The sequence below is a fragment of the Scomber japonicus genome, chromosome 23 (genome assembly GCF_027409825.1).
Source record: "Scomber japonicus isolate fScoJap1 chromosome 23, fScoJap1.pri, whole genome shotgun sequence".
Lineage (NCBI taxonomy): Eukaryota > Metazoa > Chordata > Actinopteri > Scombriformes > Scombridae > Scomber > Scomber japonicus.
Genome location: NC_070600.1, coordinates 5,270,111 through 5,297,748, shown reverse-complemented (window position 1 = coordinate 5,297,748; position 27,638 = coordinate 5,270,111). Strand labels below are relative to the sequence as shown.

The following is a 27,638-nucleotide window of genomic DNA, read 5'->3' as shown; positions in this document are numbered from 1 at the left end:
TGGACACTTGATGAATGCCTGAGGTGAAATTCAGATATCTGAATCTCACACCACACTCCCCAAAATTTCAAGCAATAAAGCACACCATACCCCTGTGCCAAAATTTAGAACCGATTGATCTCATGTGAATAATGTGAAGTAACAAGCTCAGTATACCTAGCAGGCAAATTAACCAATAGGCTGACATGTGTAATCAGTCAAAAATACTCTGGTTAATGATGAACCATATCCATCCCTACTACATCTTTCTAATGTGCATATTTGCATTTATATTTGCATAATTTTTCAATAACAAAACATGGGGCTATGTATTTTTTCAGGAACAATGTGCACAGTGAACAGAGGAGGGCTACTAGGGGCCCAGCAGTTCATTTTTGCCCCTGAAGCCCCCAAGCAGGTTAATCTGGCCATGCCACAGCTAGGTCTGTAGTCCTTAAAGGACAGGTTCACAATGTTTCAAGTGTGTCTTAAAACAACAGTCAGGAATACTGAAGAAGGTTTTCCTGACTGTTGGCTATTAAAGTATCAAATGTGCTTTCAATAGAAGTGATGGAGGACAAAATCCACAGTGTGTCCACACAGTCATTTAAAAGTAGCTTCTATTCAGCTTCAGCAGTGTGAGTTAGACATATCAAGTGATATCTGACACATTTACAGTCTTTTTAGCATCAAATAGTGTTTCCCTGTTGAGCTGTGGTGGAAGTAGGCCTATAGTAACAAAAAGAGGGACTTTGGCACTAAAAACACTGTAACATTGAAACATAGTACATTTGACACAGTCAGAAAGCTGAAACTTCATATTAGCTTCAGATACACTTTTAATCGATTTTCGCCCAGCACTGTGGATTGTATGAAGGTAGAGAGGAGGGGCTGTATTATAAGTGCATTATGAAGGGATCCTCTAATGGTCAGTATGGAAAGGATGGATGATTACAGCAAGTAAAACATGCTTCAATGTTAATTTGGGCTCATGACTGTTGTTTTAACACAAACTTAAAAATCCTTTAATATCTGCACATAGTTTCTGGAAAGACAGACTTCTTGTCAAATGCAATTTCAATGTTATTTTTCAAAGCTGTTAGCAATAGCCACAGTAAAAGGTTTTATAATGTTATTTTCTAGGTGAATCTGATGTTGTATTATGATGGACATGCAAACTCTGACTCGGTAATTGCACTGTATTATATTTCACTGCATACTTTAAACAAACAAAACAAAACGAAACAGGGTGTACTGTCTCTTTAAGGGCCGTCACCGCTCGCCTCTCGCTAGCCTCCCGCTGCTTGTTATTTTCTGCAACAAGATGGCTGTCGTTCCTGAGAGCAGAGTCCTCACTTTCAGCGTTTTTAAATGGAGCTCTTACTCCTCCACATATTTACCAGAGTGAGTAGCGTACATGTTAGTTGTCCAGACGTTTGCATGAGATTCCGTAGTTACAGGTGGTCTTTACCGCTTCAGTGCACCAATGCTTCTCTCTGGCCTAGCTCGTCTGCGATCCCAGCCAGCTAGCGTTAGCTCAGTCAGCGGCGGTGGGGGCGTTTGGTTTGGTCATCCCCGCCGCTCGGTCGTAATGATGCTATTGATTTATTGACAGCTTTTCGGGTAAACAGCAGCATATTGAGGATTACATTAAAGATTCGGTGGCGTTGCACATGTAGTTGAAACCTGTAGTTCATTTCTAATGACAAATATAATGTACATATGTATGTATTTGTTTATTTTTCGCTGTCACTGTCATAGCCGCGTTTTTAAACATAAACTTATGTTGTCCTCTTTTCGGTAGAGCTTGTTTTGAATCCGCAGTCTATACAGCAGCACATAATACAACTAGTCATAATACAACTCAGACCAATGAGTTGCCAAAACACTTCAGTATTTTTAAAGTTGAGTCAGGAATGTGCAATCTGGTACCCTAGTATATGAAAAACGAGCGTCCACTTTAGCTACGAGCAGGTAACTAGCTGCTGTTATCTAACCCAAAGAGCCCTGCTTTAGCAACACATGCTAATCGGCTTGTTTACCCACTAACTACCTGAAACTGGTGTAACAGACTGTCAAACTTTATGTTCCCTTCTATAAATAAACACTCTTAGGAAATAAATGAATAGTGAGTGAAGTTATTACAGTTATAGCACATTCGCCTGTTGCTGCTTTAGCTCATAATTTATCTAACGTTAACCTCAGCCAGCTAACAACAGTTAGATAGTGCTTATATCATTTAATGCACTCATGGCACCTGCTAGCACAATCTAGCTGCTGCTGCTGCATTGCATAAACAGTAGTGTTGTTTACAGTGAGGTGACACACACACACACACTCGAACACACCTCTGTATATTGTGATTCCTATGTCTGAAGTTAATGTTAAATATCATCTGCTGTGTCTCAAGTGTTGCTGCTGTAATAAGTCAACTCTCTCTCTCTCTCCCTCTCTCTCTCTGTGTGTGTGTGTGTGTTTAGGAATATCTTAGTGGACAAACCTAACGATCAGTCTTCCAGGTGGTCCTCTGAGAGCAACTACCCTCCACAGGTAGGTCCGCTGCTCCTCACACAACCTGTCTCTTCCTGTGACTTCACTGTTCCAGATGGAGCCTGACGTGCAACAGCAGTTTGCCAAGATTGCTGCTTGTTTACTCATTTGTGCAGGCGAAAATATGCTCCCAGGTACCTAGACGAGAGATGATAGATTACAGGAGAGAAAGCCTCGGGAGGTGTGTATCCTGTATCAAGATCAGAGTTCAGAGGAAGTTTCTTGTACACCACAGGCGTCTATTGCTGTTGATTATTACAACCATTTTCATGTTGTTACAAGTTAAGTTTCTGAGTTTCTCCACAGACCCTAATTGGCTCTTCCATATATTTAACCTGCAAAGACGGTTGTCGATTTTGTGCAGTGAATATCATGTTTGAGTTGATATCATTGACAGCTCCAGAGTTTTGGCTGTCAGACTGTGTATCTGTGACCCGCTTTTCTGCTGTCATAACTCTCCTTGTGTGAACTCTCTGCCCCTGCACATGCACACATGTAAACCTACCTGCCCCTCTGGAACCAGCTCTGTCCTTTTGGTATTGCATGTAAACAAATCAGGTTACTGCAAAAAAAAAGCAGACTGTAACAAGGTTACATAAGTGCTTGTAAGCACATTGAGGGACTGCTAATTACAATTGTTGTCATGTGGTGGGCACCAAGCCATAATCACTGCTGTTAATACAGTAGATAAAATGACATTAGCTCAAACACTATGAAGATTTTAACTGTTTAAATATGTTAATAGTTGGTACAACATTGTGAGTGTATCCCTGAAGGTGTGTGTGTGATTGAAATAATATGCATTGGTCTATTTAATTTAAGGTATTTATGAAATATCCAATTTATTTGAAGTACAAAAAAAGCATGTTTAATTACAGCTTCCAGTGTGGTGAAAATGAAATTTTAAGCAGAGAGTCTCTGTTGTCTGCTGTGAGCACACAGCCAGGTCAATTGAAGTGTCTACCTCCCTCACACAATGACCACACTGGTTACTCGGTGTGTGTGTGTGTGTGTGTGTGTGTGTGTGTGTGTGTGTGTGTGTGTGTGTGTGTGTGTGTGTGTGTGTGTGTGTGTGTGTGTGTGTGTGTACCTGCCTTCTGAACCCACGGACCACTGCAGGAAAAATGTTGGCAGCCCCAGTTTGAGGTTAAATGTGAAAGTTTGCGTCAGACGGCGAGAGGAAATGAAGCCTTTCAAAACAATGGTTAACCACTCTGTTGTCACCTTGTGTACGCCAGTCACAAATAGTCTCATCAGTGTTTATGTTTACAGGGAAGCAGCAGGTCCACAATAGTACAGCACACAAATCTAGTTAAGTTTCTTAAATGGCAACATAATAACTTTGTAATGATGTTTTGAGTCTTCAGTTATTTAATTGAGCGACAGTCACATGTAATTGCAGTGTGATTATTAGATTATTTGTTGTGTAGTCTAGTGTGGTGGTGGTTGAGAAGTAATATTGGTATTAGAGCTGTGATGATTCAGCAGGTAATTGTCAAATTAAAACAGAATTAACACAGCTTCTCAACTGTGAGGATGTGACATACCCCTTTATCGTAAACATATTCAATGAAATATCTTTAAACTGTGAGACTAAACTGATTGAAAGGAAATTGTAATCCGATTCATCAGATTAAGATTATCCTTAGTCGAACGCTTAACTGGTAAACAAGACTAATGTCACAAGTAGGGCCCGGCTGATGCCAATATTAGGAAGAAAAAAAAATACCAATACCGATATATTGGCCGATAAAGTTATATGTATACAATATTTACATAAACACACATTTTTTTGCAATGATCCTTAAAGTGTGGTTATCAAACACTTGTGACAAAGATATGTAAAGGAGACTGTGATATTTATAGTTTAACAATAAACTTAAAATTAATTAAAATGACATCAACCACTGAAACTGTAAACACAGCTGAGAATTTAATAATTATAATTGGGTATGAATAATAATTAATCAAAAGCAAAGAACAAAAACATGCATATATTTTAACTTGATATAGAAGAAAAGAATCAAGTATAAATACTAATATATATGTGATATCATATATATGTCAATATCGGCTGACTCATATATCAGTCGGGTTCTAGTTTCAAGTGTAAGTTTTAAAGAAAAGACTCATTCTGTCTCTTTTTATATATATATATATATATATATATATATATGTATATGTATATGTGTATGTGTATGTATGTATATGTGTCAAGCCCGAAATTATTCATACAATGACAATAAGACAATGTACAAGAGGCATCATTGTGGGAAAAAAAATATTTGTCAGTCATGTTTGACATTTGAACAAAAAGTGGCATGTCAAAAAAAGTCAAAAAATTTGCCAGGGGTATGAATAATTTCGGGCTTGACTGTATATATATATATATATATATATAGATATAGATATAGATATATATATATCTCTATTCATATTCTGACTAATAATTTGCCTCTACACCAACTCACATTCATAAATTCCCCTACAGTCATGGATAGATGTTTGATTAATCTTATGCAAAAAAGACATTCACAATCATTTTATGCTTTATAATACCACTTTTATAATAAACATAGATCAAATTTGTACATGTGTGTATATAAAAATGTGTATCAGCTGCTCAGAAATAAACAAAAAGATGCATTTTATTTCCATGTTTGTATACTGTGGGTCACATTAGGATAAGTCCAGCTAAAAGAAATGTGTATAGAGTGTTTTTACGGCTTGATCAGTATGTAAGGGTTAATATACTCATACACAGTGGAGACTCCAGGAAGTTAGCATTTAGCAAGCAATTAACTTCATTGATTTTCTATAGATGAACAAACAAGTGGTTAATTGGTGAGCTTTAGAGTAGACCTGTCATGATAACTACTTTTATTGGATGATATATTGTCTCATAAATAATATATTATTATATATTGTCATTTTGAAGATCATTTTATACCACTGATTTAATAATAATAATATAATAGTATAATAATGCAAAGGGGGGCGGGGCTGGGATTGAAGAATCTGTAAAAACACAAACTGCCATTTTGGGTGGGGACAGAGTTATTTACCTTTAATTCTATATAAGCATTGTGTATATATAACAGACAGATATAATAGAGGTATTGATCTTCTCATCTTACTTTCCACCTAAAAGTGAATACCCCCCCCCCCCCCCCCCCCCTCCAAAAAAAAAAAGCATGTCTGGAAAATCTAACCAAATGATTCCTTCATTCATTAGAGACTTTTAAAACAAACTACGTACTGTAACTAATATGGTTTTGGGGTGCAGGGGGGGGGGGGGGGGGGGTTGCATATTGGTTTTGGCTTCAGGAAAACCAGATCAGCCTACCGAGACACTAAATCCCTGAGCCAAAGTTCTAATAGGCTTGTCAAAGGGAGGGAGAGTGGAGCAGAGTTCAGCTGAGATGGATGCAGGAGAACAGTGAGGTGGAGTATGGAAGATGGAAGCAGTGGAAATTGATCTCATGGAAAAAGAAACAAATGTAATGCAGTTATAACTTTATGAATCCAATGTTTGACAGGTAAAATCCTCAAATTCCCAATGTTGATCCACACAGTGATATGATTTTAGCTGTAGTCTGTTTAAATAAGGTAAATAAAATAGCTCTGATATCTTGTTTTGGGCATCAAAGCGGCACCAAACATCTGTAAATGATGCCCTCGAACATGTGAGTCATGCGGAGGATCAGGCCTTGTTATCACATGTTGACTCATCATGATAAACACAGTCCACTTTCATCTGTTAGTTAACGTAAAGGGTGAAAGTTTCTATGTGGAAAAAAGTCAGTGACTAACATATATGACTGAAGGTGTAAATGTGTCTGTCTGTCTGTCTAGGTATGTGTGTATGTGTCTGTCTGTCTGTGTGTGTGTGTGTGTCTGTCTGTCTGTCTGGGGGTATTTGTGCTCGCGTGTGTGTGTGTGTGTGTGTGTGTGTGTGTGTGCGTGTGCGTGTGCGCGTGCGTGTGTGTGTGTGTGTGTGTGTTTGCTCCACATGTGTAATCAGTGTTGTGTCCTGTGGTGTCTTCTGTTTGTGGACATGCAGGCAGCAGGTGATTAGTGAGTAGATGTCTCTGCTTGTTAAAGCAGGACCATGTGGTGGCTGCACCTCATATATCCTATGTAACGCCTCTCACCTGATCCTATAAGCACCAGCAATTTCCTACACACACACACACACACACACACACACACACACTAATAGCATCGTAACTCTCCTCTTCTCTCTCAGTATGTCTCATGTCTCCTCTCTCTTTTTTTTTTTCTCCTTCAGTTTTTAATCTTGAAATTGGAAAGGCCGGCGATTGTTCAGAGCATCACCTTCGGGAAATACGAGAAGACGCACGTGTGCAACCTGAAGAAGTTCAAAGTGTTCGGCGGGATGAGCGAAGAGAACATGACAGAGCTTTTGTCCAGGTGAGACGGAGCTGCTTCCGCAAACCAAAACAAAAAAAAGTTTGCTTTTTTGTGTTTTTGTTTCGCAACAGGAAAAACTGAAGTTGCAGCTTTAATGAAGAAATTGCAGCGCGGCTTGCAACATTTTTCTTGTCTTAGAAGGAGAAATTGGGTTTGCTTTTATGAGTTTGTTGGGGATTATGTACAGTCTGCCTTAGGAAACAATTTCAGGGGATAGAAAGTCTCATAGACAACAAAATATCGAGTGAGGAAGTTGGATTATTGAGATGTAGGACTGATTTTTTTTTTTTTTTTTCCTGGGCTCTGGACTCACAGTGCTGCTTGTGAACACAGTACACTTTTATTAGAATACATTTTCAATCCACTACATCAGTATTGGCTCAGACACTGACCTGATGAAGTGGACTGGATGTCAAACAGATGTTACTATCCACATTAAGCAGCGTCTGCATGAATGTTGTTAAATGGAATAAAAAATATACAAATATAAAACATCAGCTGGAGTTAAAATGATGTTTTTTTTGACACACTCTGTCTTTACATTCGTCCACCTGCTCTGTCGATACCTGATGAACTGCTGCCATTTATATTTTGCACCCAAGCTGTTAATTGGTGCTCTTGAAGAGCTTAAAGACAAACTGTTGCAGATATTCAGATAATCAGTTCATTGTTGAAATAATTGTTTTTGGAAAATTACCAAACATTCTCCCAGTTCCAGCTTGTAAATTGTGAAGATTTTCTGCTTTTCTTTTTCTAACCGGAACTCTTTTTGGATTGGAGACTTTTAGTTTGATAGGACAATGATTCAACTTTTAAAGAAATAGTGTAATTGTTCTCTGACTTTGTATTGACCAACAGATTCATTTAGTGTAGATCAGCCAGGTCCAAACGTTTCCATAAAAGGTCATATGTCTGCAGGTTTTTGTTCCAACCAATCAAGAGCACACGATTCCACCAATCAGCCGTCTAAAGACTGATATCAGCTTATTAAATAAGTCAAGCCTGGTGTGAAAAGCTGCAGCCACATGAACCTTTATGAAATAGTTTGGACACTTGTAGTTTAGATTCATCAGCAATGAAATAATTGCTGCAGTTCACAAACACTGAGAATGAACTTTCCAGTGAAGGAGGAGACAGGAGAAAGAGGAGATGTCATTTCTAAGGATTTTAATAATTAATTTTAATTATAATAGTGAGTTGCAGTGCAGCTTTATCAGACTTGCATGTCTTTGGGAGGGGTGAGGGGGCAAAGCAAGGAAGCTGATGTCTCGTGACATTGGAAGTAAATTGGATAGTGTGATTCTGATTAGTGATTAGAAACATATGAAAGCCTTCTTTGAGTTTGACAGTCCTCTGTGGAAATATATAAATGGAATCAACCCCCTTTTTTTATTTCTTTATTTATTTTTGAATTGCAACTGCAGGAAATGTTAGTAAGGGCTAAATCACACCATCTGGTTAATCATCCGGTTTTTATATTAGCAGACAGCCTGTTGGGTTAAAGAAAGCGACAGATCGTAGGTGCCAGCTGCCCCCAAAAAAGTGAGAAATGAAGTTTGGCCCATCGCCACAGTTGGAGGACTTATCTGAAATGTATCAGCAGACGGACGTGCTCGGCATCCCGACTCAGCAAATATAATCAGCCAAATGGCTGCATCATCCACACTCACGCTCTCTTTTTTTTCTTTCTCTATCAGCGGCCTTAAGAACGACTACAACAAGGAAACATTCACCTTAAAGCACAAGATCGACGAGCAGATGTTTCCCTGCCGATTCGTCAAAATAGGTGAGATTTGGTTGTGGTTTTTGGGGGGGGGGGGGGGGGGGGGGTCCATGTGGACCCAGCTGGTCGTGTTTTAAAGCTGTCCTCCTTGTTCCTTCTCAGTGCCTCTGATGTCTTGGGGTCCTAGTTTTAACTTCAGCATCTGGTACATCGAGCTGCACGGTATCGAAGATCCAGATGTGGTGCAGCCCTGCCTTAACTGGTACAGCAAGGTGAGGCTGCAGGTTTGAGCTGTGGGTCAGTGGTGGGAGAGAGTGGAGCACCCACACTGTGTTTTCATTGGTCAGATCAGTGTTCACACAGCTTAATAAGAACCAAAGCAGGGCTAAATGAAAGCATACTTCCATCAACTTTTCATCATTTGTTCCCAGCCCTTTTTTTACTTTTTTTCCCTTTTTTGAAAAAAATCTAGTTGATCAAGTTGAACTCGGTGCTTGGACATGTGCATCATGTAAAGTTTGGGTTTGACTCCAGTTCATGTTGTTACAGTTGCTTAGCCTTGGGTACATTTAGACAAGATGAAAGCAAAAATCCTTCCACTTATTCCACATAAAACATTTGTCTGTTGTCTGTCGAGTGGTGATAACTTTATTAACACTGATGGAAACAACACATCAACAAAACAAAACATCCCTGTATCAAAACCAAAACTACATATTTTTTAATATGTTTAGGGATGCACAATAACTTTTTTTTAATACCGATAACTTTCAGCTCCTAAAGGCTGATACCGATAACACACACACACACACACACACACACACACACACGTATATATATGACATTGACATTAATACTATGAACACACTCAAAAAATGGAGATATATATAGAAAACTGATGCACTGACACAAGTACGTTTGGTTCCTGTACTGTTTATCTACTCTTCTACCTCTTGATGGATCAGAGGAAGATTTTTTTTACTGAGAAACAGCATCTCTGCCTTTTAGCATGTAAATCTGTGTGTCCAAACATGCACACACACACACACACATATTACACACACACACATCATACTTAATCTAATCTCTAGTCCCAGGCTCTTATCATATCAATAACATATGTTATTGTCTGTCATATCTTTTTTTTTTTTTTTTTTTTTAATGTTCTATGTCATAAAAAAACGCGTAAACTCAAGAAACTTGTAAACTCAAGCTGTAATAAACTGGATTTATCCTTTAACACAGCTGCACAGGAGCTTTACACAAATAATATTCCCTGTATAGAAAATATGGTTTGTTATGGTCATATCTGATCAAGTATTTAGTGCCAGCATTTAATACCCCTGATACTCTGTTGCTGGTACTTTAACAGCATTGAGTTACAGCGTTCAGCTCTCTCTCTCTCTCTCTCTCTCTCTCTCTCTCTCTCTCTCTCTCTCTCTCTCTCTCTCTCTCTCTCTCTCTCTCTCTCTCTCTTCCTCTCTCTCTCTCCCTCTCCTCTCTCTCTGCAGTACAGAGAACAGGAAGCCATCCGCCTTTGCCTCAAGCACTTCCGGCAGCATAACTACACAGAGGCCTTCGAGTCGCTGCAGAAAAAGACCCGGATAGCTCTGGAGCACCCCATGCTCACCCACCTGCACGACCGGCTGGTGCTGCAAGGAGACTTCGACGCCTGCGAGGAGCTCATAGACAAAGCTGTGAGAGGTATCGACTAAATCGTTACAGGTTACGGTTGGACTTAGGTTTTTTTTTTTTTTCAAACTGTGCTAACGGTGAATTTGCCATATTTGATCCTCTTCTCTCCTTCACTCAGACGGTTTGTTTAACCAGTATATCAGCCAGCAGGAGTACAAGCCCAGGTGGAGTCAGATCATCCCCAAATGCAACAAAGGTACAAGCGCCCAAGAAATCAACCGAGACGACATGAACAGTGAGACCATTTTTTCAAAGCGGGAGGGAAATCCCCCCCCATCCGTCAATTTAAAAAACCTTTCAGTATAATATGACAGCTTTGCCAAAAAAACAAAACACTGTGTGTGTTGCCCCCTTTCTCCCTACTCACCCACCCTCTCGCTCCTCCCATCATCAACCCATTCCATTCCACACCATCCTCTCTCACTCTCTGCTTTTCCTCTGCGTCATCATCCACATCCAATGTTCACACGCCCTTCCTCCCTCCCTCTCCACCTCTCTCTCTCTCTCTCTCTCTCTCTCTCTCTCTCTCTCTCTCTCTCTCTCTCTCTCTCTCTCTCTCTCTCTCTCTCTCTCTCTCTCTCTCTCTCTCTCTCTCTTTTTCGCAGGTGACGGCGACGACAACAGGCCAGGGATGAGGGGAGGGCATCAAATGGTCATTGACGTCCAGACGGGTGAGACCCACGCAGCCAACGTTACGACTTGGCACTTTTAACCGAAGCTATGACTCACATCCTCCTACACAGGCTCAGAACTCGATGCTCTATTACCGTTTAATCAAATTTAACCCCCCCCACCCCCCTCCCACCCACCCACACACACCCCGTCCACCTCTCCTCCCAGTTCGCCCACCTCCAGCCCTGCTTCTCCGAAACAAAACTGTCCTAAGGGCTTTTTTCTTTTTTTTAAGAGTGTATAAATCACCACTTTTGTTTTTACAGAGACACACAACTATTGTTTTTTTCCCGTCTGAATCGGGTGTCATCGGCAGTGTTGGTGTACTTTCCCTGCCGGCCAACTCGAAAAGACAAAAGCCTGTATTGTGAAATAAAGTAGAATAACATTTTAAAGCATCAAAACAAATAGAATAAAAAGCCCATAAACTGTTCTTAATTAATGTATACATGGAAAAGTTCTCAAAGGTGCAGTGTGTTGAATTTTAAAGGTGCAGTGTGCAGAATTTTAAAGGTGCAGTGTGTAGAATGTAGCAGCATTTAGTGGCACGGTCTTGGCAGAAATGGAATATAACATTAGTAGTTTTAATTAGTGTATAATCACCTGAAACTAAGAATCCTGTTTTTGTTACCTTAGAATGAACCCCTTTTATATCTGCACAGGGAGCCATGTTTCTACAGTAGCCCACACCGGACAAACAAGTCACATACTGGCCTTTCTCGTTTTTTGTGAGTTTCATAGCGACCATACATTCTCCTACAGTCTTGGAGGAGAGGTATTTAGGTGTTCAACCTCACTATGAGATGCCAGTAAATCCTACGTACTGCACCTTTTTAATGACAAGTATTTAATATGACATGAAATGTAATGTGAAAGACATACAATACAATCACACAGTATAAAAGAATAAGAAGCTCAAACAAATATTGAAAGTAAAGCTGTGGGTATAAATAAGTGTAGGTGTTAGTACATATGGCTGTTTAACACCATCTGCTATTTCCAACACGCTCAGTGACTTAGCTTTTTCTCATGATCTATTAGTGTACGTGATATAATTTTTTTTTTTTTTAAACCGTTAAAAGTCGTAAAACAGTTTCTGCTGCCAAAGGAGAGAGGAGAAAAATATTCTTCTAGGTTGCAGTAATGCAATAAGATTATAAAAGGTATCTACACGGTCAGAGATCATGAAGAAAATGAAAATGAAAGAAACTTAATGCCACTGTACAATGTAATTCAGCCTCGAACATATATCTATATCTACTGATCATTTTGTCTTGTAACTTTATAGTAAACTCAGGCCTTGTATGTACCTGTCAGGATGCTGTAGGTTAGCTGACGTCTTGTTTTCTGTTTTGATCTGATCCTTTGACGTTAACAGAGGATCAATGCAGCATATAGGTTACTGTTGTGATATAGCCTACTGCAGTTAGAATCTTTATGATATCAAGAAAACCTGCAATCAACCTAAATGTGTGTCACGTCGCGATACAGCACCTGATCCCATTTAGAGCTTCTGAGAACCTGAGTACGGACTTTTAAACTTTACGGTTCACCTCCACCTCCCAATCCCAGCAGCTTCACATGCGATCACTGTGTCCTTTTTTTAAAATGAGGAAAAAAAGCACTTTGCCTTGAAGCGCTTCATACAAACAATGTAATCTTAGTGATTAATAAATTCAATAATTACCATCTCTGTGATCCTTCAGCCAAAACAAACCTATTTTTACTCATTAGCAGTGACTCACTGAATACTTTTCGGCTCTCACAACTCATTTTCCAGTCGGCTCTTTGTTTTGGAATTGTAACAGTAATAGCAGAACTTAGTTCCTCCTACACAAGGTTCTGATCCAATCGCAACTTCCCATAACTGTACTCAGCCTGAGCAGTGATGGCCTGTGTTTGACCCAGACACTGTTTTCACAGCAGTAAGATCACTAAGCCACTTAATTAGAGACACAACACACACCTTGTTAGAAAGTATTTCCCTAATGTGTTGTTGGGAATATTGCTAGTGATTGGGAAAAGTTCACTCTAAAGACTTGGAATTTTAGCTGCAGTACGCATGTTCAGGCATTTCTGATTATGTGGTATGTGATCAATTTGTGATCACTTATTGTTTCCTCCTTTAGTGCATAAAACAGTCATTAAAAGCAGCAGTTTACTCACAACCATATGAGCAAATGAATCAGGAAAAAAACACTTTGGGTAACTTTTAAAAAACAAAACAAACAAACAAACTGCTGTATATTCTTCATGTGGGGCTGAGAGGAGAAATCTCATTCGGCAAGCCTTTAACAACAGCTCCACACTCCTCTCTGTGCTCTTTATACAAACCATCGCTGGATACTTAAAAAAAAAACACTGTTGGAGACATTGAAGGAAAACTGTGATGCAGAGCTGTTCGGCTTTCATTTGAATTGTTTCAGTAAAATAAATGGAACAATAATTCCGTGTTGGCACGAGTAAAGAATTAAAAGGCTCAGATCAGGGTAAAAAAAAAAAAAAGATTGGTCAGTTTGCCACATACTGAGCAGTGTTTGTGCTCCTGCAGAGACTGTGTACCTGTTCGGGGGCTGGGACGGCACACAGGACCTGGCTGACTTCTGGGCTTACAGCGTTCAGGAGAACCAGTGGGCCTGCATCTCCAGAGACACTGAGAAAGAGGTGAGAGGATGTTCAAAGCTGATATTTTTATATTTACGTCATGTTGGGGAACGCCCCAGAATGTTTTCTTATTAACATCCTTTTTCCCCTTGTCAACTTTCATCCTGTTTAATTTTGAGCATTGTTTTAGAAAAGCAGATTGCAGTTTAAAAGTTTAGCTGATTTTCTGATTTACCTTCTGGCACAGCGTTGTTTTCATCTAATGTAGACAGAATTCAGGAAGAAGTTTTGTTTTTAATTAACGTTCAGGGGTGTGATAGAGCTGAGTTGTCAGTATGATTTATAGTTTTCATCAGTGCCTCAAACTCTTTAATAAGTTCAGGAACAAAATGTTTAGACGGTTCTTTCTTTTTTCCCTCTGTGGAACATATAGACTGTTATCAGCTATAGCAGACATTTGAGTGAAATCATTTGTTTGCATTATATCTGAACTGTCCAATCATCAGGACAGGTTTATTGACTGGTTTAAAACATTAAATGAATATAAAATGTTAAACAACTATGTGTGACAGTCTCTTTTTCTCTCTGTGTGTCACATCCAGAGCGGTCCCAGTGCTCGCTCCTGCCACAAGATGTGCATCGACTCCCAGCAGCGTCAGATCTACACGCTGGGCCGTTACCTAGACTCCAGCGTCAGGAACAGCAAGTCTCTGAAGAGCGACTTCTACCGCTACGACATCGACGCCAACACCTGGACGCTACTCAGCGAGGACACGTCAGCTGACGGAGGGCCAAAGCTGGTCTTTGACCATCAGGTAGCTGAAGATGAAGATGTTATTTGAATTTCTTATCTTGACATTTTCAGTTTAATGTTGTTGTTTGAGTTGTCCTTATGAAGTTGATACAATATACAATATAGGTTAGAATTTGCAAAAGTAAATATACACCTTGTGAAGTGTAAAAAAAAAAAGTCAAATATTAGCCAGGTCGCTGCCTGGAGAACAGTAAATAAGTAAATCAATTAAATTGCATTTTATTAAAAGATGAGGCCTAAGGCTCAGTTTAATGCTGATTGTTTATTATGCACATAAATACTGTATATATGAGGTTTATATATATTGAAATGTGTTTGTTTGCAGATGATGCCTTCATTTATTTTGCTGTGAATGTGAACTAACTTTTGAAAATCAATCAATCAATGTCAATCAATCTTTATTTATATAGCACCAAATCACAACAAAAGTCATCTCAAGGCACTTTACACATAGAGCAGGTCTAGACCCACATGAGAAATTAATGGAAAAACAGTAAATGGAATTGAAATGTCTAAATAATAGGTTTGATTTGAACAGACTTTCAACAGAAATGTAGTAAAATATACCTGTAAAAATGTATCAAGTCAAAATAATTAGAGATAATGTCATAGTTTTATGATATGAACGCAAGGTTTCAAATAAATCTAGTCAGATACAGGCAGGACTGACCCAAAAATCAGAAAGTGTGCAGCAGTCACTTAATCCTTCAACACAAATAGCGGAAAGCAGGAACTCATCCTGTCGCCCTTCACTTCCTCCCCTCAACCTCCGTCTGAACTTTCCCGCTTCCTTTTTTTGCCCACCGCTCTTCCCGCAGATGTGCATGGATTCGGAGAAGCACATGATCTACACGTTCGGCGGTCGCATCCTGACGTGCAACGGCAGCGTGGAAGACAGCCGGACGTCGGAGCCCCAGTTCAGCGGCCTCTACGCTTACCACTGCCAGGCGGGAACCTGGAGTCTCCTGCGGGAAGACTCGTGTAACGCCGGGCCAGAGGACGTCCAGTCCCGCATTGGACACTGCATGCTCTTCCACACCGTGAGGCCACAGTTTGAGTTTGTACTAGAGCTCAAATGTTCATCATAAACTGAATTAAACTAATCTTCCATTGCTCTCTCTTCTCTAAACAGAGAAACCGCTGTCTCTACGTGTTTGGGGGTCAGAGGTCAAAGACGTACCTCAATGATTTCTTCAGCTACGATGTGGACGGAGATCATGTAGAGATCATATCAGACGGCACCAAGAAGGACTCGGGCATGGGTAAGATTTATCATCTTAAAAGTTGTGTAGTAGACGCGAACATCTGGAATACAAAAAAACTAAATTTGTAAAGGCAGGAAAAGGTCCACACACTGTAGCTTCCAATACACGTATCATTTATTTAGATATCAAGAGTGAAGTTTGGAGCCCATTGCTCTTCTTCAGACTAAAACAAGAACATATAGACGGCATCTTAAATAGATCAAGGCCCAGGTCACCTGACAGTCACATGATGTGTCAATCTTATTCTATATTTACAGCTGTACATATAAGTGTAAAGAAGATAATACATCCCATAATAGTTATACTATAAAAGAAAACATGACAAACAAAAATAGAAAACCAAATATCATGAAATGTATATACACATATGTATAAAAGATATGTTTAATGAGGCTCAAACGTCAGTCTTGACATCCCAATAAATCATACCTGGATTAAGATTTATGATCTGTCATGCATTGCTCGTGCACTCTTCTCTCTGTTGGATAAAAACATTCAGGAAATTCTAGCTCATTTCAAAGAGGTTATTGTAAATATTTCACACCATAAACTCCAAACATTTCCAAATTGATAGCCTATTGATGTGTTTTTTATAAAAAAATACACTGTGGTTGTGACACACAATAGCATATTAGTAATTAGTAACATTGTTACAGTACTTCCTTTCATGCCCTTCCTAGAATTTAGTGACAAGGAAAACAGCTTCAAACAAGTTTTGACGTCAACAAGCTGTTGGGAAGATAAGTTTGTTAAATTGTAACTTTCCACAGTGATCGTTGAGAGCACTTCCTCTCTTCACTTCTGAAGTCATTCATGTGAAATTAATGTTGAATTGATTCCAGGCATTCAAGATCTTCCAAATTTCTTTGTAAATGAAGTCATTTTGTGTGTGTGTGTATGTAGGTGTGTGTGTGTGTGTGTGTGTGTGTGTGTGTGTGTGTGCGTGTGCGTGCATTTTATTCACCCTTTTTTAATTCAATTTGCCAGAACTCCAGATACTCTTCATTTTAAGCAGTTTATATGCAATTAAAGGCTTTATAATTGAAACAATTGAATAGAAAACAAATCAACATCAACATAGTAGAAAACAACATATTTAGCAAGAACTTGATACATAAAATAGTAAATGAACATGAATCCAACATAAATCTTCATACTCAGCTCATGTTCATTGTTGCTATCTTCAACCAATCACAGCTGAAACACTTGAAGGTAGAGCTGCAACTATTAGGTGAAACGATTTTTTTTTTTTAGCAAAAACTATCTGGTTTCAGATTGTATTACTGATTAATTCATACTAATACAAACTAATACTAATTAAAAAATCAACTCATTAGCATTATGACTAGTTAAAAAAAAATATATATATTAGTGCATTGAAGGTTTAATGATAATAAGAGAGGGAGGAGTGAGGAGTGATAATGATGTCAGTGTGATAATTAAACTGCTAGCTGCTGGTCACTTGCTAAATTTTATAATACATTTAAAAAAAAACCCAACACCAAAATGATTTGACATGAATTGAACATATTTGAATAAAAAAAACCCGAAAATATTTACTATAATCATGACCGGTTCAATTTCTACCGAAAGTGGAAGAGTGTCAGAAAAACTCCCTTTTTATATCAGCCCTTGTTTAACTCACCAGTTCCTCAAGTAAAGGAATCTTAAGCCAGTTTACTGTCCAAATACATTCCAGTTATCAGGAATACATGCCTGACATTTCCCTGCTGAGATAAATGTGGATATATAAACACAAAGACATCTAAAATACTGTCACTACTTGGAAGATCCTGTTTTCCAAGTAGCACATTTTTGTTGGTGTTTTGCACATTTACATGCAGCTCATTCTGTAGGTATTTCATTATACAGTCCTGCTTCTCTGGATCATTGATTTTTTTTTTGATTGACTCTGACTCTGAATCATTCCTTGACACATTCTTTTTGTTTTTGCTGCCCCCTTTTTGGACACCATCACCTGACTCTCCTATAGTGTGCAACAATAGGTTTTATTCCAACATGTGGCTCCATCAGACAGTATAAAGAGCTAGTGGTGGTGGCAGACTGCTGTGTGCTCTCTGTCTCCGTGACAGATTTTGTGCTTAAAAAGCTCCGTCAGACAGTCAGATGCTTCCTGCCCCGACAGACCGATACCTCGGCTGCACTCTCAGCTCCACCTCAAGCGGCCATATAAATAGATTCCTCTCTTCGCTGATCACACACCTCTTTCCCAACCCGCCACAGCCGAGCAAGCAGAGAGAATCTGGACGCAGCGAGGCTACAGGGAGGGAGGGAGAGAGGGAAGGAGGGAGGAAGGGAGGGAGAAATTGACATACTCAAAATGGGTGTGTGTGAGAATCAGAGCAAGAAAGAACATAATGTGTTTTGGCAGGAAGGAAGCATCAAGCTCAAACAGTCCCCTTCTTTCTGTCTCCTGTTTCATAAATCAGCCTCACATGTGCTCACCACTGCAGCAGCATCTCCTCCACACACACTCTGATATCAAAGAGCCAAAATCATGTTAGGCTATGTTAGTGTCATTAATGAAAAGTTATCAGCATGGCTCAACAACAGCGGGAAGTCTCATCTCAGAGCTAGCCTTACGTTAACAATAGTGTTACTGTTGTGGGGGTATTGATGATGAATCATCAGTTACTGTCAGTCGTCTGGTTCTGTGAAGCTGGCTGGAAAAACCACCCTCCTGTTTTTCCCAAACAGAGAAAACTCCTGAATAAAAGATCTATTCAGGTCTGATTTGGAAGGACTTTGCTTTTCTTTTCTCTTATTCTCTATTTATGATGAGTATAAACCTCATCAGAGCTCAGCCAACTAAGAGTTTAGTTTCTATTTCAGAACAGTCAGAAAGAATCTCAATTCTCTTTTGAAATCACGACTTGTCAAACGTGTTGAGCAAAAACCGAAACCTAAACTTTAACCAAATAGAATATAAAGTGCAGTCAGTTTTGACCTGCAACAGACATGTTGTATCATATCCTGCCGTATCGTACCATTTTTTTTTTTAGGAATATTATAACATGAGTATTATACAGGGTAATTCAACTAGTGCTCAGATTTGTATTTCTGTCATTGTTAATAACACAGCTTTCATTTTTCATGCATTACTTGTAAATAACATAACACATCTCCTTCTGCCTTCATGAAATATATTAGGCATAAATAATGACACCTTTTACATTTAAGCCTGATATTTTATACACATATAAGAAGCCTTTATCATAGTAGGAAGAACACAGGTGTTACTACTAATGATCACGCTGGTCTATTCAAGTGTGCCAGTTAGACATGACAGTGTGACTGTGAGTCAATGCACACAATAGCAGGACCCTGAAACGTCTGTCAGTACGCTTCTTTTTAGTATCAATCAATGAAGCAGAAACAAAACCAAAAGCCACACACAAACACACACACACTTTCTCTCATACATCACACATGCATACACACTTGAAAGAAGGCACTTCTATACGCCTCTGTTACACTTCTGTTAGTACATTTTTCTGTAGTAAACTTTGTACTTACTTGCATAGCGCGCAAATTTCAACAGGTTAATGTTGTCTCACATAAAACATGGCCGTTGACAGTTAGCTAGTTAGCAAGCTAGAATTAGCATTCACATTACCGTTCACAGTACCAAATCATTACAGACTGCTAAATTAACTCAATAAACCTACTGATGGCTTATATGTGAGTATACTGGTGCTTAGTGCAAGGCCATGGTGTCATTAACATTAATAATCGACTTAAACTAATCTTAGTTTTAGTTCATACCTAAATGGTGTATTTGTTCAATTGTATCTTGATCTAAGTAAAATCTAAAACTATCTAAATAAAACAGGTTTGTTAAGGATTCAGTGGTCTATGATTGGTGCTTATGTTGTATTTCTTCATATTAGACAATGAAGAAATACTGTCCACATCTTGTTAAGTAGTTGATGGACCGTGAAGACACCAGGGACAAGCAAGGAAATAAATCCAGGACGTAATCATTTTATCCCTCACTTAGTCTGATATGTTGTATTCCGTGTGTCTGTACTCTGTAGCGTTGTCAATAAAGCTAAAGCTAAAAGTCCCTGTCAGTGCAACAAACCTAAGTGCTGCATCACGAGTCGACTTTATCACATCATCAGAGATCCAGCTCGAATGCTGAGTCAGTCAGCGCCAGACTGCCTCCAGCTTATCACGAATTTTATGTCTGTTGTGCTTCCTCCTCCGTGTGCACCATTCTTGCGGAGGAAAAAAAAAAGTAATATGAACTTCTTCAGTGTGATGGCTAAAAATGGTGCTGCACTGAGCTAAAAGTTCACTATATATAGACATGGTGAAGCCGCATTAGATAACATCTCTAATAAGCAAATATATGCACAGAGCCCAGCTGGCAAGGCCTGTCTATTGATTTAGAAGTTATGAATTTTATTGTCCTTAAACACAAATATAAAGCTCCAAACATTTTTATCATCACCAAACATTCATTAGATTAATAATAAACATTTATTGCATATTTTTTGTTACCACTGTGTATTTATATCACATTTTTAATAGACAATCCTTCCTATACTACTCAGGGCTGCACACCAAGCTGAAATCTGATCAGTTGCCTAAAGCGATGTTACTCAAGTCAGCGTCGTTTATGGTTGAAGGCTACAAATTTTGATAATGAAAAAAAATCTGTGTAGAGTTAGACTGAAGTGAAATTCTAGTGAACCGGCCTGCACAACAACCCTGAAACTTGCTCATCTAGGTTGCTATTAACAATATGATCGCTTGTGTTTGTCCTGCTGTGACATGTGAAAAAAAAAAAGGGGGGTTCACAGTAAACCTGCAGGCGTTGGTGCTTTGCTTTCTACACACAGCTTTGTCTCAGGTCTGCCCCGCACCAGCAGAACGCCGTCGCCACCGCCTAGTCCACACAACACCAGTTCAATTTGCATGCAGCTCACTCCTCCCTCTCTGCCCGGGCCTTGTTGCCATGGCGGCGCGTTGCTATGTTATCAAGTCGTCAAGTCAATTTTATTTGTATAGCCCAGTGTCACACATTTGCCTCAAGGGACTTTACAGCCTGTACAGCAATACAACATCTTCTGTCCTTTTTAGACATTTGATTTCAATGAGGAAAAAGTCCCTTTTTAAAAAAAAAAAAAAACTCAAACAGGGAAAGAAATTGAGAAAAAAATTTGGAAGGGTAACAGAGGAAGATCCCTCTCCTAGATGTTGTTTATACAGAATAAAACAGAAATTACAGTATTGAACAGGAAAACATATTCAAATGGATTTATAATATATATATGTATGTATGAATATTGCTGCTCACTGCTTTATTTCTTTATATTGGGGGAAAATGAAGTCCTCTTAATACTGAAGCCTTATTATTTCTATTCTAATACTACTGACCTGAAGACTAATTTCCATTATAATATCCTGTTGATGTATTGTTTTTTGTTTTGCCTCCGTTAGTGCCGATGACGGGCTTCACCCAGCGAGCCACCATCGACCCCGACCTCAACGAGATCCACGTCCTGTCGGGCCTCAGCAAAGACAAGGACAAGCGTGAGGAGAACGTCCGCAACTCCTTCTGGATTTATGACATCGCCCGCAACAACTGGTAAGAGAGAGAGAGAGAGAGAAAGAGAGAGTGGAAGGGAAAAACAAAGAGAAAAAAACCACACACACACACTTTCTCTGCCGCCGACATGTTCCTGTGATCATGAGTGCAGTGATAAACACACTCACAGGAAATACTGACACACACACATACACACACACACACACACCAGGCTCTTTCTTGTCGAGATCTTCACCACAACAGACAGCAGAGAGCAAGCATGCAAAGAACACAAACACACACACTTTCACACACACACACACACACACACACTTTCACACTAGCACACGTCAACACTTTTTATGTAAATATCTACACAGTGTTTCCTGACCTCTCCACTCACTGATGATCCTCAGTCCTCCACAGAGGAACTGAATGTTCCCTGTGTGTGTGTGTGTGTGTGTGTGTGTGTGTGTGTGTGTGTGTGTGTGTGTGTGTGTGTGTGTGTGTGTGTGTGTGTGTGTGTGTGTGTGTGTGTGTGTGTGTGTGTGTGTGTGTGTGTGTGTGTGTGTGTGTGTGTGTGTGTGTGTGTGTGTGTGTGTGTGTGTGTGTGCATGCATGTACAGAGAGAACAGGCTGTCGGGTCTGCAGCCCTCACTGTTCCAGTACATTGATTTCAGCTGCTGTTCTTGTACTCCGTGTCCAGTGAAATAAGTCAACGAGACACTTGCAACATTATGTGGATGTGTGCCCTTTCCTTTCTACTAGGCGTGTGTGTGCATGCATGCATGTATGTAACAAACTGATTTGTTGTATAGCTTTTCCTTAAGGGCCTCAGGAAGGCTTTGGTGTTACGTTTTCTTTTCTTTCTGTCACTAATTTAAATTTGCTTCCTCTTGTTTTTCGTGTGTGTGTGTGTGTGTGTGTGTGTGTGTGTGTGTGTGTGTGTGTGTGTGTGTGTGTGTGTGTGTGTGTGTGTGTGTGTGTGTGTGTGTGTGTGTGTGTGTGTGTGTGTGTGTGTGTGTGTGTGTGTGTGTGTGTGTGTGTGTGTTCCTGCTCAGGTCATGTGTGTACAAGAACGATCAGGCAGTGAAAGAAAACCCGAGCAAGGCTCTGCAGGAGGAGGAGCCGTGTCCACGCTTTGCACACCAGCTGGTCTATGATGAGATGCACAAGGTAACACACACACACACACAGCTCAGACTCACTCACACACTTATCTCACACATCATTTTCATGACAAACACTGAAATAGTGACACTCTAAAACACTTCTCTTTTTTTGTGTAAGCTCAGTTTTATCAGATTTGTTTTTCATGCTGCATGCAGTTAACACGTCTCCTCACAAGCTGTTCATTCACACACCTGCCTGTACTTCTCCATCAGATCTGTTCTTTTGTTAAATCAACACTGATATGAGCCTGTTCCTTTGTTTGCACTGTAAAAACATTATCTGAAGACAGCCAGCCTTCTTCTATCTCTCCTAACAAAGCTGCTGAAGGATGAGAGCTAAGAGTCAAAGTCATGGAAAGGATGATAAAACCCTTTGTGACTCAATTTGCAATCTTAAGATCAAAAACATAACATAAGCTGAAATACAACAAGTTTAGCTGTCCATGCATGACATCATTTGTAAAAAAAAACAAAAAAAAGTCCAGTTCATTGTTATAGCCATTATTGATTTTTTTTTTTTTTTGCATAATAAATCAAAGGGTGCACATAACAGCACAGTTTGTCAGTGGGGTTTATCTTTGGACCCATCAATGCAACTTTATTTCTAAAGCACTTTGCACACAACATACTTAATCCAAGGAAACAAACATAATAGAAGAGAAGAAGAACAAAATAAAGAATAGTAGCAATAGGAATAGAAGTGGTGGTAGTAGTAGTAGAAGTAGGAGAAGCAGTAGTTGGAGTAGAAGTAGTAGGGATAGCAGCAGTAGTAGTAGTTACGGTACACAGAGCCTGTAGTGGTAACATAGAACTACAGAGACTTCAGGAGAAATACCTGAGCTGATTAAGTTAGGAGCAGTTAAAAACAGCTAATGAGCAGAAATGTGTTTTTAAGTAAAGTCGGGGAGAGAAACTGACAGTGGGAGGAAGAGAATTCCATTTTTTTTTTTTTTTAAGGACAGTGATAGAGAAAGTGTTTCCGTAACAGTTTGTTCTGGATCTCTGGGCGGACAGAAGCTTTTAGTCAGATGATGTCAGCTCTCTGACAGTGTGATAACTGGACAGGAGTCCTGTGTTATAACAGGGGGCCAAATCATTTAACAGCTTGTAAAATCAGCTCTGTAGCTAACAAGCAGCCATTGATCTGAGTTTGGAGATGATGCTGAGCTAAATGAAGCTTAAAAAACACATGTAATGCTATACTGAATGTGCAGAACCATCCTGTTTTGTAAGTTTAAGAAGCATGGATCAGGTCTGTGTGTATTTAAAGACTGAAAGTTTGAATATAAAATGATATTTGTGTGTTTCCAGGTGCATTACCTGTTTGGTGGAAACCCCGGCAAGTCTTGTTCTCCCAAGATGCGACTGGACGACTTCTGGTCCCTCAAACTGTGTCGGCCCTCCAAGGAGTACTTGCTCCGCCACTGCAGATACCTCATCAGGAAATACAGGTCTGCACTCTTTATTTCTCCCACTGCTGCTGCGTCATTTAGACAAGTCAAACTTTATTAGCCCACAAAGAGAAATATGGTTACACACAGGACTATGATGGACATTACCCTGAGATAGATCACAGGGTAAAACAATACACTGTGAGATAAATTCAAAATTAAGTGCAAAGAACAGTTAAATGCCTGAATTGCTTAGGTGCAGAGATCACATGTGCAAATTGAGACTACTAATTGCTGCACAGACAGAAGAGACTCTGTATGTTTCTGTCCTCCGAGCAGGAACTGTGCACCTACAGCCTGAAGGTAGGAGCTCACAGTCTCTGTGCAGGAGGAGGGGGTCCGGGGGAGGGGTTCAGGACAGTCAAATATGCTTACAAGCTGACTCACCCCAACAACTTTACTGACCACTGTGACAAGCCAGCCAAGCCTGTTCCTGTTGCCATGATTCATGAACCAGGCCACAAAACAGGAGGACAGAACAGTCTCAATGAAACTTTAATAGAACAGTCATCACTGTAGTGCACACATTAAAGCACCTCAATTTCTCAACCACAGATGGGGTTTTTTTTTTTTAGATATTACATCTGCATTTCATTGGAAGCTCAACTTGTTGTCAAACACTGTACACAAACACTTGTGATTTTCCACCAGGTCAGTTTAATTCTGCTCAGTATCTTTATACTGGTATTAAACAGATCAGGTGTTGTCCAGTGATTATCAAGTCACATTCAGTGCTTATAAAAGTGTAACAACACTATCTTATAAACCTGCTAGAACAGTGTCATTAAAACATACCTGACCTGTAAAACAGTTGTACATAGTATAGAAGAATAATCCTTCAAATGTAGATATTAGGGACGTCACTCCAGATATGCAAATCTTTCTTAATACTATCATACATTTATTTACTACCTTTATTATATTTTACCTTCACCAGCAGAGCAGACTGTAGAGGAGTGTGTCATTCTGTGAAGATGAAAAATAACAAATATTTCAGGATAAAATAGCTTTTATGTCATGATTGACCTTTTACCTAGTTATGGAGAGTCAGACAGTCCTCCACGCTGGTCATGATGGGAGAGTGAACACTGAGCTATGGGCAAGGCACATTCATTGGCTACTGTTGCCATCTAGTGGCCGGCTGTTGTAACTGCAGCCACACTGTGTGTGTGTGTGTGTGTGTGTGTGTGTGTGTGTGTGTGTGTGTGTGTGTGTGTGTGTGTGTGTGTGTGTGTGTGTGTGTGTGTGTGTGTGTGTGCTGTGCTGTGCTGCGTGTGTTGTTTTATCATCAGTGTGTTTTTGTTGTCCAGGTTTGAGGAGAAAGCCCAGTCAGAGCCACTGAGCGCGCTCAAGTACCTGCAGAATGACCTGTCACTCACTGTGGACCACACAGACCCTGATGAGACCAAAGAGGTACCGCTTCATCATTTCTATCTTATGTCAATATTTTCTTTTCCATTTTGGCTGTGTTGGCTTTGGGAAAGAAATAGCTGGAATGAATGACTGTGTTAGAGAATGTAGAGGGGGGAGGGGAGAAGAAAGACAAACAAAGATTAAAATGAAGAAAGATTAAATGTTGAAGTGACTGGAATATTTGTGTTGTGTTCTCAGTTCCAGCTCTTGCCCTCGGCTCTCTTCAAGTCCAGCTCTGACTTCATCCCTCTGGGTAAGAGTCTGATCACTACACCAAACACAAAACACCCAATTGTCCACATGTATGCAATCATGCACACAAGAAGACAGGAAGTGGAGCATTCATTGATTGGGCTCTACAATTGATGGAATGATGGCTATAAGAACATTTTTAAACAGCTTTAAGCAACACATTTAATCTGGTAGTTAATTTTAATTTATTTCTATTCAATGTCTAATTATTTTATTTGTATATTTTCTATTTTATTGTATTGTAATTTTATTTTTGTATCTGTAAAGCAGTTCAAGCTACATCCATTGTATGAAATGTGCTCTACAAATTAATTTTATTATTATTATTATTATTATTTTTGTTATTATTTAGTCTGTTACTGAACAGGATTCTGCTGGATAATGAATATTGAAACTATGTATGCGAGGCACCCATGAGCTATAGGGAAGCAATAAATGCTTCATATAAAATAAAACACACAGCACCACAGTTAGGCTTGTCTCAATAATTATGTTACCAACTTCTCATCCAATAATGTAATTATCAACATCATCATGACTATATATGAACTTATCATAGGATACATGGACATTTTTTGACCTCAGTATTGCCACACTTCACATTAGCAGCTAAGAGGCTATTCATGTCACATTGTCCATTCCTCACTGTGTACGTCCTGAGTGGAGACTGCAGAAGAATTAAACGTAAATAACACAATGACTGTGTTTTGCCGACTCTCAAATCCCACGCCCCCTTGCATTATTATACTATAATATTATCATTATATCAGTGGTATAAAATGATCTTCAAATGACAATAATATCATTTATCGTGATTATTTCAAAGACGATATATTGTCCAATATCAGTAGTTACTGTGTCAGGTCTCGTCTCAGCAGCTGAATTCGTCCCAAACTGACCCAGAATCAGATATTTAATTGACAGCAGATTGCATTGTCTGTTTTCACAACATCACATCAGAACCTTCAGCACACATAACAGAATTTTAAGCATGACTGCATCTTTGTTGCCAACCTGTTGCCCCGAGAGTTGTAGTTAGTCACGCCAAGTTTTTATGTCTGCAGCGTCGTACCTTCAACTTTTTATCAAAGAAACAGATATTTGCCAGTGCAGTTGTTGTTGTTCTTCTTCTGTGCTGCTGATCCAAGTGTATTTTAATCAATACATATGTGTGTATATTGTATAACATATTTTACTCATTAACAAATCATAAGCCCTCCGTCTTGTCTTGTTTTGTAAGCTGAGATGGATTCAATTAGTTCTTTTCCTGTTTCTCGCATGCCTCTCTTTTCGCCTCTCATCCTTCTATTCTCTCTTTCCGTCAAACTCACTCTTCCTCTCCTCTCCTTTCCTTTGGTGTCTCAGGTTTCTCAGACGTCGATCAGACGTACGCTCAGCGGACGCAGCTCTTCGACACACTCGTCAACTTCTTCCCGGACAGCATGACGCCGCCCAAGGGCAACCTGGTAGACCTCATCACCCTCTAGCCAATCATCCTCACCCACACACCGGACTTGACTGACTGACTGAACACCCCCCCCCCCCCCCCCCACACACACACACACATGCACCGGATAGAACGGAGGAGACAGAGACCAGTTATTTTTCTATTTCTTGAACCCCTGCTCGCGGGATTCCACTTCTTCACCCTGATCTCCTGCTGTTCTGTCAGGCTTGTAAACACATGCGTAAAACAACATTGTGTGATTCGGAGACGAGAGAAACTCCACAACGACCTGAAGGGGGGTGTGTGTGTGTGTGGTTTTTTTGTTTGTTTGTTTGTTTTACCCCCCTCCCCCAACCTCTCAACCCCTTTGGTTTCTCTTACTGACCAAGAATTCCTAAAGCCTGATAAACCCCCTCCAAACTCTGCCAAACATCGCTTGTGTTTTCACACACACACACACACACAAAGTTTAAGCCAAAAAAAGAGGACTGTTTGCAGTCCACCCTCCCTCCCTCTCTCCTTCTTTAATTTTCCTGTTTTTCAAGTGTTGGGATTGTGCTTTGTACTCACACAAACGCCCACACAGCGGATCACAGGCATCCATCTGTGC

The 27,638-nt window shown here is 39.7% G+C and overlaps 1 protein-coding gene across 2 annotated transcripts; it reads left to right on the top strand.

The window, feature by feature from the left end:
* Window positions 1-1,269: 1,269 nt before the first annotated feature.
* On the top strand, window positions 1,270-27,344 carry mkln1 (muskelin 1, intracellular mediator containing kelch motifs). 2 transcript variants are annotated; one of them, XM_053313991.1, is made up of 18 exons: window positions 1,270-1,383; window positions 2,460-2,529; window positions 6,821-6,963; window positions 8,661-8,749; window positions 8,849-8,958; window positions 10,198-10,390; window positions 10,500-10,577; window positions 10,987-11,052; window positions 13,605-13,717; window positions 14,260-14,472; window positions 15,290-15,511; window positions 15,604-15,733; window positions 21,206-21,353; window positions 22,355-22,469; window positions 23,777-23,916; window positions 25,227-25,329; window positions 25,528-25,582; window positions 26,947-27,344. In XM_053313991.1, the coding sequence occupies exons 1-18, from the start codon at window positions 1,304-1,306 to the stop codon at window positions 27,066-27,068; spliced, it is 2,190 nt and encodes a 729-aa protein (XP_053169966.1). In that variant the 5' UTR covers window positions 1,270-1,303; the 3' UTR covers window positions 27,069-27,344. The 2 variants fall into 2 exon arrangements, with proteins under 2 accessions (XP_053169966.1, XP_053169965.1); XM_053313990.1 differs by having other exon boundaries at window positions 10,500-10,616.
* Window positions 27,345-27,638: the final 294 nt, after the last annotated feature.

Bases quoted from the DNA above. Each gene is read 5' to 3' on its own strand.
- mkln1 (XM_053313990.1), top strand. From the start codon at position 1,304: ATGGCTGTCGTTCCTGAGAGCAGAGTCCTCACTTTCAGCGTTTTTAAA. The intron at 10,391-10,499 runs GTATCGACTAAA...TCCTTCACTCAG, and splicing joins CATAGACAAAGCTGTGAGAG to ACGGTTTGTTTAACCAGTAT. The intron at 22,470-23,776 runs GTAACACACACA...GTGTGTTTCCAG, and splicing joins TCTATGATGAGATGCACAAG to GTGCATTACCTGTTTGGTGG.